This window comes from Loxodonta africana, chromosome 14 (genome assembly GCF_030014295.1).
Source record: "Loxodonta africana isolate mLoxAfr1 chromosome 14, mLoxAfr1.hap2, whole genome shotgun sequence".
NCBI classification, from domain to species: Eukaryota; Metazoa; Chordata; class Mammalia; order Proboscidea; family Elephantidae; genus Loxodonta; species Loxodonta africana.
Genome location: NC_087355.1, coordinates 55,914,542 through 55,930,925, shown reverse-complemented (window position 1 = coordinate 55,930,925; position 16,384 = coordinate 55,914,542). Strand labels below are relative to the sequence as shown.

Below are 16,384 nucleotides of genomic sequence, written 5' to 3'. Positions count from 1 at the left end.
AGAGCCCTGGTGGTACAGTGGTTAAAAGCACTCAGCTACTAACCAAAAAGTCAGTGGTTCGAACGCACCAGTCTCTCCACAGGAGAAATATGTTGCAGTCTGCTTCCGTAAAGATTTATAGCCTTGGCAACCCTAGGGGGCAGTTCTACTCTGTCCTGTGGGTTAGCTATGAGTCAGAATCAAGTCAATACCAGTGGGTGATATGTCAATTCTTATCAACTAGTAGTTGCTTGGAGTGCCCTGTTGAGAAGAGTTTTAAGCTGACTGTGGCTCAGGGTCGCTATGAGTCGGAATCAACTCGACGGCACTGGGTTTTTGGGTGGCTCAGGGAGAAAGAGCGCAGTAAAAGTCCTATAATTGGATACACTGAGACAGGAATTTGGTCATTTAGTCAAAACAGCCAAAGCATAGAATTATTTTTAAAAGTAGCATTCCAAGCATTATAGTTCAACTTATACCACAGCACATTCAATTACCAAACTTTCAGTTGAATGATATGGGGCCTAGACCTTTCATTTGTGTCTGAGGCCACTGACTGGTGTTCCACATTACGCTTTCCTAAATAAATCACACTCAAATACTTCACTAGTCCATTTCTTTTGAAAGGAGCAAGAATTTCAAAGTATTTACAAAGCTATATAAGTATAGTTTCTTTTTATATTTTTATTATTTTTTCCCAATTTTTTAAAGCTGCTTTACTCACACCTAAATTTTTTAGTCATATCCCTACAGGCAATCTTTCCAAGGTATTCGACATAGTTTCCATGGAAACAATACCTCTTTTTGCAAACATATTTCACCAGTTTAGGTAATATTTAAAATCAATAAAAAACTACAGCAAGATGTGCAACTAGCAAGCATACAAGTGACTGTTCATACAATTCCTTTCCAACGTTGGGTGCTGACTTTTAGAGAGGGTATGAAAACTGTAGTTAAGGTAGCTTCTACCATAAATGGTTACTGATTACTGACTTTGGCCATGGGGGCAAGATGCAAGACTAGGAGAATGTGCTGCCATACATTCTGCAGGGACCATGATATATCTACAAAATTTGACACTGCATTCATTTTCCAGAAGTGCATTTGATGAAAGGGTCACAGCAAGAAAAGGTCTAAAGAAAGTTAATCTTGAATTAATTATCCTTTAACTTGAATTTCTCAATTAAACTTGCGCAAACAAATTAGGTGTTTGCAAATTCTAAAACAAGCTGTTATCTAAATATCCTTAATTCTCATTCTCGCGCGGCTGAAGGTGTATAAACAACAGTAACAGTAACAATAATTTTTAAAGGTGTGTTTTATGCAGTTCTCTATGCCTCAAAGAAGTTAAGTGTATTGCCAAACAACAATTATAAGTAATTTGTCTCCATTCAACTTTTTTTCTTTTTTTGGTTCTATGCCCTAATTCCACACAGGACTGCAAACTGGAATAAGAGAATAAGAATAACTTTTTGCAAGGTTTTTGTGGCACTCTATTCTACAAAGAGTAAGGCTTTCATTTTTTAATCCGATATCCACTTATCTATACTACAGAAGATTTATTTTGACACCCTCTTGTTTCATAAAGGGCTCAAAAGTCTGTAGCAATTTTTGACACTTTGTTATAATGTTTTTCTGACCCCTACACACACACTCGAGCACGCACACACACACACTCGTGCACATACACACAGTCTCACTCCTCTCTGCCTCATTTTCATATGGACACAAAGCACTGGGATAAAATGATGGTTCATTATAGTGGTACAGAGCTCTTATCTTCATCCGGCAAGAGTCATTTCCTTCCAAAGATTGAAATGCAAATGTGAAAATTAATGATAACTGCATTATCTGATAGCAGAGATAATACCAATTCACTGTCAGAGTAATACACAGTCATTCTACGATTTCCTCTGCTTCTCACAATATTCTTCTTACTGTCAGACTATATCTATGGTTAACTATGTTTCATAGGTTTCTGTTAATTTACTTCAAATGGCATTTCCCAGATCTTATATCTACCACATTTTCCCAATCAAAAAGGGAACGAAATCAGAACTGTAATCTCCAAGCCCTTCTTTGGACTAGTAAAGAGTAAAAAAAAAAAGAAAGAAAGAAAACCCTGTATCATTAGTATGTGCTCTATCTCACAGTGGTCTTCTGTCTTCTGGCTACCGTTCCACTTTATGCAAAACTCTTCCCAGTTTAATTTAAGGCACAAAGCAGAACTAGACTAAAGATCATTTGCATGTATTCATGATGTTGAACAGCAAAGGCATGAGAAACATAGATTTACTGACCAATTTTTAGTCCAGATGCAACAAGTACACACATGTCATTTTGTGCAAAGTATATATTCTTGATAATTTCTTTACATTAACATTCTTTAAAGTAGACTGTGTTTTAACTCAGGTTGAGTAGAACATAGTTAACACAATGCTACGGTTATTTTTACATAGCCAAATGATTTTGCAAAATTAATTCACCATGCAAATGCTTAAGGAGAGCTTAAACCAAAAAAACCAAGAGCTTAGCATGTGTAAAAGGAGCCCTGGTGGTACAGTGGTTCAGCGCTCGGCTATCCAAAAGGTCATCAGGTCAAACCCACCAGCCACTTCACGGGAGAAAGATGTAGCAGTCTGCTTCAGTAAAGATTATAGCCTTAGAAGCCCTAAGGGGCCGTTTTACTCTGTCCTGTGGGGTCACTGAGTCAGAATCAACTCAACGGCAACAGGTTTATCATGTGTAAGGCACTAGTATGGCTAAAACCCAAAAGCCCCTAGCCATCAAGTGGATTCTGACTCATAGCGACTCTACAGGACAAAGCAGAACTGCCCCTTAGGGTTTCCAAGGCTGTAATCTTTAGGAAAGCAGGCTGCCACATCTTTCTCCTCCAGAGTGTCTGGTGGGTTTGAACTGCCAATGTTTTCAGTTAGCAACCAAGTACCTTAACCATGGTGCCATCAGGGCTCCTATTATGGCTACTAAGGTGTTACTGCCAAAAGGATACTAAAAGTAATATTAAGAGCTATTTATTGAGCACTTATGAAACCTCTGTGCTCCATTCTTTACATGGAAAATCTTATTAATGAAGTAGTGACTATTATTAACCCTATTTTATGAACAAGGCAAGTTGGGTCTTGGAGAGTTAACTTGCTTAAGTGACACAGTTAATAAGTGGCAGGACCAAGATACAAACACAGTAAGAGTTCTTCTCCACTGATTATACTACCCCAAAATAATGTGCCTCTGATGAAAACTCAGATTTCCATTTATCAATCTAAGAGCAAGTTATGCTGTCCTATAATATAAAATACAAAAATGATTCCTAGTTTATTCTATTAATTCAACAAATCATCATTGCAGTGTGTGATGTTCTACTTCATTTAAACTGAAATGCTTAGAGTATAAATATCAAAATCTATTTAAATAAAAAATACACATCTATCTTCAAAGGTTACACCAAAGAATCCAAATGACGCCTGCCCAAAATTTTACATCAGCATATAAATATGCATGCATGTATGTATGCAAACATATAGATAATTTGTGTTAATATACATTATTTGGGGGTACATGTACTTATTTGCACATTTGAGTAACATGATACGTTCCTTTCTTAGGGCTCTTGGAAATTTCAAATACAGCTGCTGCAAACGTAATGGTAAGGCCTAGATTCATTTGATATTAAACCAGATAAATTATGCACTATTCCCAAGCATGTATGTTTAATAATTCAGAGAGTTGGCATACTTAAAGTTGGTGTAAGTAAGATGTGACTTTGCAGGTGCTATTTCATAGAAATACATGACAGATTGATAATAATTTACCTGTATTCTCTCCCCTAAGTCTTCTGTCAAATCTAAATACATAAGGCATCTGGAAAGGAACTCAAAACTACAGACCCTGGCCAGGGAATGTGGTCTAAAAATTTTCTTAAATGAGAAAGCAAGGGAGGCAGATCCTATTTTCAACATGAGGTCTATATATTCCAACTGTTGGTCAGTCTGAGAGGACAGAGTAAAAATGTTTAACGAAATTCTGTCCTAGGGCAAGGAAGGCCACTAACATTCAGCAAGGCTGCACTTTCTCCCAAGCTCTGTGCTGGACACGATATAAACAGTGACATCACTAGGAGGGTGTGGAAGTGTGGACCACACCGGGTGACAATGTCACAGGGGGTGATGCCAAAATGACTGTCTATAAAAATATGCCTGTAGTTACTTACAACAAAAACATTTTTCATAAGCCCAGTTTACATGCACCAATATACCTGCGAGGCCAAAACTGTTAATTTACTTTTTGAACCTTCTAGTGTGCTCCAGTCAGAGCTGTCATTACTACCCCATTACAATGATGCTCTAAATCACGTGGTATCATCTACACAAGCTACAAGCACACAGTTTTTTTCACTGTTGCCAGTGTTTTTATAGCAGCTGATTGTGTCAAATTTTCTGGTATCTGAGCTACAATATTGTGGTAATTACTATTTGTGAACCTATATATCAATAACTTTTGAGAATGAAGTAGTAATTACAGGACAAGAAGGAGTGATATACGGGAATTACAATTTATAAATAATATTAGCACAAAAATATTACTAAGTACTGTATGATCTGGCACGGGAGGAGGTCCATGGGGAGGGGGTGACAGCATGAGTTACCACACTGGGTGACACCAACCCTAGGGATGCCACTGTTTATAAACATCACCTCTTTCAAATTTCATCCTCAGAAAAACGTTTCAAGGTAGTTATTATTATTCCCATTTTAAAAATAAGGAAACTGAAGCCTTGTCTAATATTTTGCCCATGGTTAAGATGTACGTGGACTCAGACACAGATCTGTTTGATTCTAAAATTTGTACATTTTCCTCTGTAGTTTACACCATTCTCTATTTTCCAGGCTAAAGCATGCTTAACTTTTGTACCAGGGGACTGAAGGCTGGGTTACAAAATGCGTGAAAAATTAAAGAGAAACGACATCAAAAGGGGAGAATGTGGACAACTTCATACTATATCTTTGGGCTTCTCCTAGCACCTTTCACAATTATTAGTATATCACAGCTGCAAAATACATATTTTCTGAATAATTAAATACATAAGAATATTAGTAAACTGAAGAAGTCGTGAAACTTGTGAGGTCGAAATTATGTAAATAAAATATAAGCAAATATAAATGAAAAGACAAAAATAATACTAGATAACAAGTTTTATATGAATTAGAATAAACGTAAGGAAGAGTCGGAGTGATGTTTTTTAGAGCATGAAAGAACAATGAAATTTAAAATAGATGTATGAGATACTGAACTAATAAAGTAATATTACCCACTTTATATTGACCTGAACTTTACTAGCTTAGTGTTTGTCTAATCAAACAGTGAAAGATTCATAGGAACTTGAAGAATATTTAAATGAGAGTCACGAACATGTTTAAACATTAAAGAGTTTCACCATAGAAATATTTACAAATGGTAAGATAATTTTCCTAAAGATTATTTAGGTTCCACCTAATCATAAGAGTTAACAAAGGTGTGGGCAATTGTGATCACTAAATGTACCTTTTAGTTGAATAACAAATAAGGAAAAAGAAAAAATGTTTAAACTATGTAGTTTGCATTGGATAAAAATAAAACACTCAGACAGGAGTTGATTGATTATTGAATTGAGCCATCAAGAAAGGTTGTGGAGTCATTCTCAATCAAATTCATTAAAAGTAGGATGGTTTCCTGACCCATCTGAAATGATGTCAGCTCTATGCCTCAGATTTTTTAGAAAATTTCCTCGTCCTTTGATTCTGTTCTATTTTTAAAGAAAACTGTCCATCTTACAGTAACTGCCAGGACTGGGTGGGAAGGCCTTAGTGTGAAGAAACCCTGAAATCACACCTGGCTCATTACATCATGTCTGAACCAATAAATTGTGGTTAAGATGCTTGGTGTTACAAAAGTTTTGCCTTTGTTGCTATCAGATATACTACTGGGCATTAAAAAGTCTGAGGAGAACTTTAAAAGGATTCCAGACTCAACAATTTCAAAACCGTAATAATCATCATTAGCAATTTATGTGTATGATCTTACTTACTTTTTCTCTCAAACACCCTAAGAAGTGTTAATGTTATTTTCTACATTCTACAAATGAGGATATAGGCACAAAGGTATTAATGCAACTTGCCATAAACCACCCAGTTTGTAAGTGGCAAAACCAGACTTTGAACCCAAACCTTTAGAAGCCAGAACCCACTTTCTATAATGTCTGGAACATATCCCTAAAGGCTGCACTATTTTCTCTCCTTGGCACCACTGGAAAATGCAGATACTGTTTTGTGACTGACAAAAAACTGATGAAAATATTGTAGTAATTGCTCTTTACGCAACTGCAGAAGTACAAAAACACATCTCCCTATTTTCCTCTGACTGAAGAAAAGGAATCAATAGTCTACCTTAAAAAGTAAAAAGCATCTAATATATATTCCCTTGTCATGAATCAACCTTATTAATTCAAGGGAAATCCAAAATGTTAAAATCTAAATTTTGGGCTAAATACTTGTGTAGAAAAAGGTGTTATCGATTTTACAAGAAGGCCTTAATTTTCTCACAAACATACCTGCTTAGAGACAGACATTTTCACTTTAAGGTTTCTATATATTCATGTGTGTCACAGAAGAGAGTATAAACACTTACATCAATATCAGCTAATAAAAAAATTCCATCAATTAGATAACTAAGATAAATTTAATTAAAAAGTGAAAAATCTCATCTTGAAGGACAGGATCATTCTTTACCTGTCCCTACCTTTTTTTTTTTTTTTTTTAGCTATTGTGCCAATTTTATTTCTAGAAAAAATTCCTGAAGAAATGGCACTGGATGTGCAGCCATGTGTTAGTATTTTCTCATCCCTGGATTTACTTACTGCTACCTAACCCTTTTTTTTTTTTTTTTTTTACCTAACCCTAACTTTTTTTAACCCTAATTTTTTTACCTAACCCTTTTTTTTTTTTTTTACCTAACCCTAACTTTGTTTAACCCTAATCCTAACCCTAACCCTAACTTTCTTCTAACGGCAGTGGGATTTACTTACTCCCAAGTCACTGGCAAAACTGTGAGTCCCAGACTGAAACAAAAGGGAAAACCTGTCCCCACCCGAAGTTTGCCAAATGATGAGATGAAACCAGAATGCACGTTTTTGAAAGCTGTCATATTCAAAACGCCATCTAATCTGAGTTTTTCTAAATAGCATATGTATACTTAATTCCATGAATAAAGAATCATAAAATATAAACTTCACTCACCCTTTTCAAAGTTAAATGTAACCCCCAGTACAAAACTATTATTTTCCAAAAGTGTTCCCCCCCTCCTTTTTCCTTTATGAAGGAAATTCTTCCTCACACTGAGAAGACAAAAGCATTGTGCAATAAGGTGCAAATGCCAGAAGAAATCTGTATTTTTTCCCAAACTCTTAAAAAGTTGTATAACGGTACTTTAAATATGCTTTGATCCAAAATCATGTGTAACACTGTGCTATAGTATACAGAATTCAAACATTTGTGTGTATCATGAAAAACGTGAGAAATGACATCATAATAATCAGATATACTGTATCTTCATTTTTTGTTTGCATTATATTTTCCAGCTGCTGGTTTCAGAAAATTACCACTGGAGTTCCTCTCTTCTTCACGCACAGCAGAGAGCAATTTGCAAAGTCATGCAAGGGTGAAAATGTGATTGAAATATAGGGATCTTTCTTAATGAAAAATGTTACTGCATTGGAAATTACGGCTAAAACTATTTGAAAACTCGTTTACATCCTTAGGTCCTATGACACAATAGCCTCCATTTATAAATATGCCATCAACTGTAAATGACTTTAAAACCAAATATAAAGGTCCTTTTCCACAGAGTTCTTAGACACTTTAACATACTTACATAAAATTATATAGGTGTTTTGGAGTATTTTAATCACATTTTGTTTTTCTTCATATGATAAAATGTCGGGATCTTTTGAAATCAAATTTAGTTTTTATTCATAAAAATGAAAATGTTGCCAAAACCTTGAATCAAAAGGGGGGTATCATTTGATATATTCTAAACCTCTGAATAGATATTCAGGTTCAATCTAATTACTTACATTATACTTAAGCTGAACGTGATAGTTATTTGAAGTATTAATTGTTTTCTTACTTGTTTGTAAGCCTTGAAACTGTGCCCAATTTGAATCTGGATGTAGCTTTAAGACTTTCAGGTCAAAGAAAAAGAAAGTAGAATTCACTAATTCTTATACTTCTGCAGGTATGAAAGAAAAACAAGGATGGGGACTTCAAGCAGAGATAATACTTCGGTTTTTGTAGTTTAACAAAAAGATACGAATCTTTAAATAATGTTATTTAAAGCCCCATGTATCCAGCACACACACAAACATGTATTTTCTTTTTAAAATCAGAGTTGGAAGATTGTACGTTTCACAATCTAACTAAAACTGGAAAAAAATTTGTGAAGTCCTGATAGCAGTTACAGATGATTGAATTTTAAATTTTCTTCGTCCTACCTGGTCCATCCCAGTCATCTGTCTCAAGTCCAGGCTGACCTGGTTTCTCTGATTGTGTGTCCCCATCTGATTCTGCCATCTCCTGGATTCCTTCATCGTCACCTGGATAAACATCAACACAGAGAAAAAGAAATGATTAAAGCTCGCTATGTGACGTTCAAACCCTTGCAAAGAGATGTTCTTATTATATATCTAATTATATGTTTGTTACACATATTGTCACTGTACTGATACATTTCAATGATTAATCATTTTGATACCCATCTGTGGCTTTATAATAAAGAAAATCAGCACTATCCATCAATAAGTAAACAATGTTAAGTACTATAAACAATAAACAACATTTCCCTATGAATTTGTCTTTTACAGTTATAACATTACATATAAATATAAAATAGGAGTGTATACTTTTTCTAGTGCTTAAAATACAGAAAACCCAAACTCGTTTTTTTTTTTCTAATTAAAATTTTTATAAAGGCAAGATGTGGCAAAAAACATTAAATATCTTAGGGTAAGATATACTTATATTTTTGGTTGAATTTAAATTATTTTGAAGACACTTATTTTTCCCTAGCTGTATGCTAAAAAAAAAAAAAAAAAAAACTTTTTTTTTTTTTTGTATGCTTGCTAAAACTTGGTCTGAATTCCTGTAAAAACTGGGTATATAAAGGCCATAATCACAAGAATAGCGTATGAGATGGGCCAGTGACTCAACTATTCACTACATGAGAAGCTCTAAAGGGATACTTATGCTCAAATAAATGCAGCTAGTTTCTACAATTTTACGCCTTCATTTCCTTGTAAAAAAGTAAGAAATGAAATACATTTTGGGCAAAAAAATATAGTTATGGTAAAAAACAGGAAATACATTAACAACGAAATATTTTTAAGGTAAAAAGTCTAATTTATGAGTAACTTCATTTTTTTTTTCATTTTAGGTAATAATGTATCCAAGTATGTGCTATTTTAATGGAAAGTAATCCACTTTAACACTGTGTACATATAAAGATATTAAATAATACCTAGCTATAAGTGGTAATGCAGCCCTTGGGGAACAGACACTCCGCGGGAGAAAGATGTAGCAGTCTGCTTCTGTAAAGATTTATAGCCTCGGAACCCTATGGGACAGTTCTACTCTGTTCTATAGGGTCACTATGAGTTGAAATCAATTCAATGGCAACAGGTTTTTTGGTTTAATAAATGGTAACGGAGATCAGAAAATAGAATAACAAGAAAATAGGAAGATGGAAATAAAAAAGTAAAGACTAAAAACATGGAACCAAAAAACCAAATTCATTGCCATCGAGTCAAATCTGACTCATACCGATGCTATGGGACAGAGTAGAACAGCCCCACAGGGTTTCCAAAGAGCAGCTGGTGAATTCAAACTGCTAACCTTTTGGTTAGCAGCCATAGCTCTTAAGCACTACTCTTTAAATCTAATAATGCTAAAATTTTAAAACTAAATTTCTTGGGCATCTAGTCTTTCCCTGAAATAGTCAATAGCTTTTTTTCACATAGTTGCACAAATATCTAAAAAAAAAAAAAAAAAGTATTTAAATCATTACATGATTGTACAAAAAAAGAACACTATTTTTAAAGTCTTTCAAAGTAACTGAGAAAATAAAAAATCCTCAGAAAACTATTATTACTATAAAAAAAAATAATTGGCATTAATGTGATGTTAATTTGAGTTTTGAATTTAAACTCCATATATCTTGTATTCATTTCTGTGTACACCCTCATGAAATGAATTACTTTAAAAATCAGAATAAAGTTAAGGGAAGAGAATCTGGAAACTTAGAGACAGCTCTGTTGAACTCAATTTCCTTAACACAGGGACATTCAGCTCTGACGGGTGACAAAGAGTGAAATACACCAACCAAGTATGTCTATCCCACGGAGCCCTATGTCTGGAATGGAAAATTCTTTTAAAGTCCAGTTATCTCTTCTCTTCAGAATGAACAGAATGAATAGCACTGAAATCCTCTCCAGAAAATAGTTACTGAGCTTCTAGTATGTTTAAGGAACTATAGTAGATGTAGTAGTAGTACATACACACAAAATACATATAGAGTCACTATGAGTTGGAACCGACTCCACGGCACCTAACAACAACAACAACTGCACCTAAAACTCATAATGAGGGTAGGTTTGCAAATAACAATACTGCAAGACAAGAGTCAAGTGATTTCAGAAAAGCACAAAGGCTCAATAGCAAGAGAAGTGCTCTTTTTGACACATCACATAGAATACTATGGCCACATCAATCCATTATCTTGTGGGGGTCACAGGAGTATCTCTCCTCAATTCTTAGACACAAACAGGGCTGGTCCTCAGCCTGCACACCAATCAAGTAAGTTCTACAGGCTTTAATATAATGTAATAAGGTTTCCTGTTGTCTTCGAGTTGATTCAGACTCATAGCAACCCTGTGGAACAGAGTAAAACTACCCATAGGATTTCCAAGGCTGTACAGACACCAACTGCCATATCTTCCTTCCTTGGAGTGGTTGGTAGGTTCAAATCGAAGAACTTTCCGTTAGCAGCTGAGTGTTTAACCGCTGCACCACCAGGGCTCCTTCGAAAAAAGTGCCCCTCAGCCCCATCCTCCCCGTCCTGTCTCCTCCTATTGTACACCCCTCACCCACCCCTAGTTCAGAAACTAAGGGATTAAAGCCTAGTCAGCAGGAGGCTAATCAATCTGTTCTGATTGGTCAGAGGCCCAATGTACCTGTTAAATATTCTGAATATCATCCCCGAATATATTTAAGTATTGGACTAATGCCATGTAGTTAGCAGGTTGGTATAACCAGAATAATAAAATGCTAGCTCTGGAGCAGAACCTAAAAGTCTCCTATGTGCTGGTTATTTTCAGTTTGGATCCTCCTGTCTACCCCAATCTACTCCCCTTCCTCTTTGCCCTCCTTTCAGCTACATGGAAGCTGATTTCTATGGAGTTCATCACTGGGGTTCCTTTGCTCTCTGACTTCTTGCTGGGGTAGGCCAATGGGTGGTACTAAGAGCAGATCAGAGCATGGGAAGCTGTAGGAGAGAAAGGTCAGGTACATATTTCCCCATTCATTCTTCCCTGACAATCTCCAGTTGCTGGCAGTGGCTTCACTTCACAAGCAGTCCCCAGATTACAGATGAGTTCAGCTCCTAAGTCTGTCGAATTTGTATGGAAGTCGGAACAGTTAGGTAAGGTCTGTATCTAACATCGGTTAGCCAAATGTTTCTCTTAGTATACAGTATATAGTATACTTTTCTATGCATTAAAAAAAAAAAACAAAAAACTTCCAGACATGCTAAAGCATCTTTAACATAATAATACAGTAATAATAAATATGACACATTTTGTGGTACTGTGGTGGCTTGCATATTGGTATGATGCTGGAAGCTATTCCATTGGTATTTCAAAAAACCAGAAGGGTCACCTATGGTGGACAGGTTTCGGCTAAGCTTCCAGACAAAGACAGACTAGGAAGAAAGATCTCACGGTCTACTTCTGAAATAACTGGTGAGTGAAAATCTTATGAATAACAGCAGAACAATGTCTGATACAGTGCTGGAAGATGAGCCCCTCAGGCTGGAAGGCACTCAAACTATAACTGCAGAAGAAATGCATCCTCAAGGTGGAGTCAATCTTAATGACATGGAAGGAGTAAAGCTTACAGGACCTTCATTTCCCGATGTGGCACGACTCAAAATGAGAATGTACAAAGTATGAATCTAGGAAAATTGGAAGTCATCAAAAATGAAATGTAACACAAAGATTGATACCCTAGGCATCAGTGAGCTGAAATGGACCAGTATTGGTCATTCTGAATCAGACAGACATATGGTCTACTATGCCAGGAATGACAAATTGAAAAGGAATGGCATCACATTCATGATCAAAAAGAACACTTCAAGATGTATCCTGAAGTACAATACTAACAGTGAAAATACCCACGTGCCTACAAGGAAAACCAGTTAATATGATTATTATTCACATTTATACACCAACCAATAATGCCAAAGACGAAGAAATTGAAGATTTTTACCAACTTCTGCAGTCTGAAATTGATCAAACACGAAACTCACACACACTGATAATTACTGGTGATTGGAACACGAAAGCTGGAAACAAACACGAAGGATCAGTAGTTGGAAAATATGGTCTCCGTGAAAGAAACGATGCTGGAGATCACAGGATAGAATTTTGCAAGACCAACAATTTCTTCATTGCAAACATTAACAGTGACTATACACATGGACTTTGCCAGACAGCATGCACAGGAAGCAAATCCACTACATCTGTGGAAAGAGACATGGAAAAGCTCAATATCATCAGTCAGAAGAAGGCCAGGGTCGAATGTGGAACAGACCATGAATTGCTCATACGCAAGTTCAAGATGAAGCTGAAGAAAATTAAAACAAGTCTACGAGAAACAAAGTATGACCTTGAATATATCCCACCTGAATGTAGAGACCATATCAAGAATAAATTTGACACAATGAATGCTAATTACTGAAGACCAGATGAGTTGTGGAAAGACATCAAGGACATCATACATGAAGAAAGCAAAAGGTCATTAACAGGAAAGAAAGAAAAGACCAAAATGGATATCAGAAAAGACTCTGAAGCTTGTTCTTGAACATAAAGTAGCTAAAGTGAATAGAAGAAATGATGACGTAAAAGAGTTGAACAGAAGAATTCAAAGGACAGCTCAAGAAGACAAAGTATAATGAAATCTGCAAAGACCTGGAGTTAGAAAACCAAAAGCGAAGAATGCACTCCGCGTTTCTCAAGCTGAAAGAACTAAAGAAAAAATTCAAGCCTCTAGTTGTTATACTGAAGGATTCTATGGGCAAAGCACTGAATGACAAGGAAGCATCAAAAGAAGACGGAAGGGATACACAGAGCCACTGTACCAAAAAGAACTGGTCAACGTGCAACCATTTCAGGAGTGGCATATGATCAAGAACCGATGGTAGTGAAGGAAGAAATCCAAGCTGCACTGAAGTCACTGGTGAAAAACTTGGCTCTAGGAATTGACAGAATACCAACTGAAATGTTTCAACAAACAGGTGGAACACTGGAAGTGCTCATTCGTCTATGCGAAGAAATTTGGAAGACAGCTATCTGGCCAACTGACTGGAAGAGATCCATACTTGTGCACATTCCAAAGAAAAGTGATACAACAGAATGCAGAAATTATCAAACAATATCATTAATACCTTACAAAAGTAAAATTCTGCTGAAGATAATTCAAAAACAGTTGCAGAAGTACATGAACAAGGGAACTGCCAAAAGTTCAAGCCCAATTCAGAAGAGGAATCAAACATAGCAAAGATCGTGAGGATGACAAAGAACCAGGCAGTGTTTCATTCTGTTGTACACTGGGTCGCTGTGAGTTGGAACTGACTTGATTGCACCTAACAACAAAAATGATAATGTTTTGATAAGCATCTCAAAGTAGTGCGCACTTCTTGTTATGAACCATTGTATGTACCTCGAATTTTTTATACAACGGGTTTATGGGAGTTGGTTCGTAACTAAAGGTTGTACATAAGAAGGACGTTTGTAACACAGGGACTGCCTGTAGTTAAGAGTTCCTGTTTGATGGTCTTTCTGCCTGTAGTCCTGTGTCACCATTTCTTTCCCTACCTCTTCAGACAGGAGGTGCTCACAACTTCCCACTCTTGCTAACTCCTGGGTGCTTCACCTCCCTTGTTGTTTCCTTAACACTGCCCACACCTTGTAAACTTTCCCTTTATCAAACTTTAATTAAACCCACTGACCATGTCATTGGTTTCCTACTGGGGCCCTCGCTGGTATACACCGTATCTTTCCATGCTGGTCATTCCATTTTCATGACTTTTGGCACCACTTCCACAATAATTTACTTAACACTTTTTTTCTAATTGACTCATGCTTATAACTTATATCCAAACTAAAAAAAAACCAAACCCCATTGCCAACGAGTCAGTCTGACTCATAGAGACCTTATAGAGCAGGTACAACTGCCCCATAGGGTTTCCAAGGAGCAGCTAGTGGATTTGAAATGCCAACCTTTTGTTAGCAGCCGAGTTCTTAACTGCTGCACCACTAGGGCTCCATAACTTACACAAAGATATTAAAAAAAAAAAATGCGGCACAGCTATAAATGGAAAACCAGTATCATATGCCAAAAATAGAAGGTATTCATAAAAATAAATGCAATACTATTAATTTCTAGCTACTTCTGTCTAGTTTCTGAGCTGTGCCCTCATTTCTTTGTATTAGATTGGGAGAGTTGCAAGTATACAGAAATCATATTAACATAAAGATGATTCATTCTTATTGTTGCAAAAAAAAAAACCTAAGAAACTTGAAAACTTTCTTACCAATCCATTCAATACTAATTAATACAGTAGTGTTGTACCACTTACAATAATTTTGATTACCACAGGATTATTATGAGATGTACCTACCTTTGAGAAAGATGGACATTTCCATCCCTTTAGTTTTTCATCTGTGCCTAGAATTCACTCTAGAATCTCTGACTTAGTTAAATGACCTTTTGACTACACTCCCAGGAATTGAGTAGGGATTTTACCCAGGAAACTAATACAGGAGAATGTTTATGAGAAATATTTCTCCAAAACAGTCAAGAGTAGAGAATGCAAACCATAATTTTTAAACAGCATCTACTCCTTACAAACACTTTTCCCCCATGCAGTGTACATCTTGAAACATAGGGATTTGAGTACTAAGGGAACCTTGGAGAATTGTCTAACCCAAATGTCTCTGTTTTACTGATAAGGAAATTGATGCACAGATAGGTTCAATAACTATCCATGGCCTTATAGCTTCAATATTTAGTGCTACATAAGCACCTCTTCATCCCTTCCCCCAAACCTTATCAGCTCCAGCTTCCAGCAATAAGTGACTCCAAACCCTGATAGCATAGTGGTTAAGGGCTACGGCTGCTAACAAAAAGATAAGCAGCTCGAATCTACCAGGCACTCCTTGGAAACTCTATGGGGCAGTTCTACTCTGTCCAATAGGGTCGCTATGAGTCAGAATCGACTAGATGGTAACAGGTAGTCATCCCGGGGATGGCAGATATAAGCAGCTTTGGGTACTTATGCTTTCCCCAAAAGACACATCGTAGCATTTGTTGGAAACATGGAAAGGCATCACAGAGGCCATGAAAAGCAGTACTCTAACAGAATCAGGAATTAAGTTTGAGTCTCCCAGATGCTAATTTAGCATTCTTTCCAAAACATCCTTTTTCTGTCCACCTCCCCACTTTAGAGAATTATGCATTATATAGTTGAAAACTTCCAGAGCAACCCATAAACAAGCAAACATGAGACATGCTAGTAAAAATAATATGCCTAACAGCATATCTAAGAGAGTAAAATTCTGTGCTGAACCACTTAGCGAAGTTTTCAATTGTATCATCCTTACGTTCACACTAAAGAGTTAAACTTCCTGAATTTTACTATTACATTTTAATTACTAGAAACATGTGGTGCCATGCAATTTTCGTTCAATTATTAACATTCAAAATGCACCTTTTTGAAGATACGATGAGATATACAAAAAAAAGATGGAAAACAGTACTTTCTCGTAATGGCCATATCATCTAGTTGAGGAGACTGGAAATCTGCATAAGAACAGTAACTTCTTATAAAAACCTACAATTAAGGCAAATACAATTAAGGCAGCTCATGAATAAATCCAAATGAGAACTCATCAAGCTATAGAAATTCAGAAACCAGAGGCATTAAATAAGGCTGACCAAGGAGAACCTATACAGTTATTTTTTGGAGTTTTATCTTCATCCTGAAGGCAATGAGAAGCCATTGAAGTTATTTTCCCAGGGGAGTA

General features: G+C 36.2%; 1 protein-coding gene across 1 annotated transcript in view; it reads right to left on the bottom strand.

The window, feature by feature from the left end:
- ZFPM2 (zinc finger protein, FOG family member 2) overlaps positions 1-16,384 on the bottom strand; it is a 530,223-nt gene that overhangs the window by 373,388 nt on the left and 140,451 nt on the right. Inside the window, exon 3 of the mRNA XM_010588444.3 lies at positions 8,522-8,623. Coding sequence (XP_010586746.1) covers positions 8,522-8,623 — 102 coding nt within the window. The remainder of the gene's footprint in view (positions 1-8,521; positions 8,624-16,384) is intronic.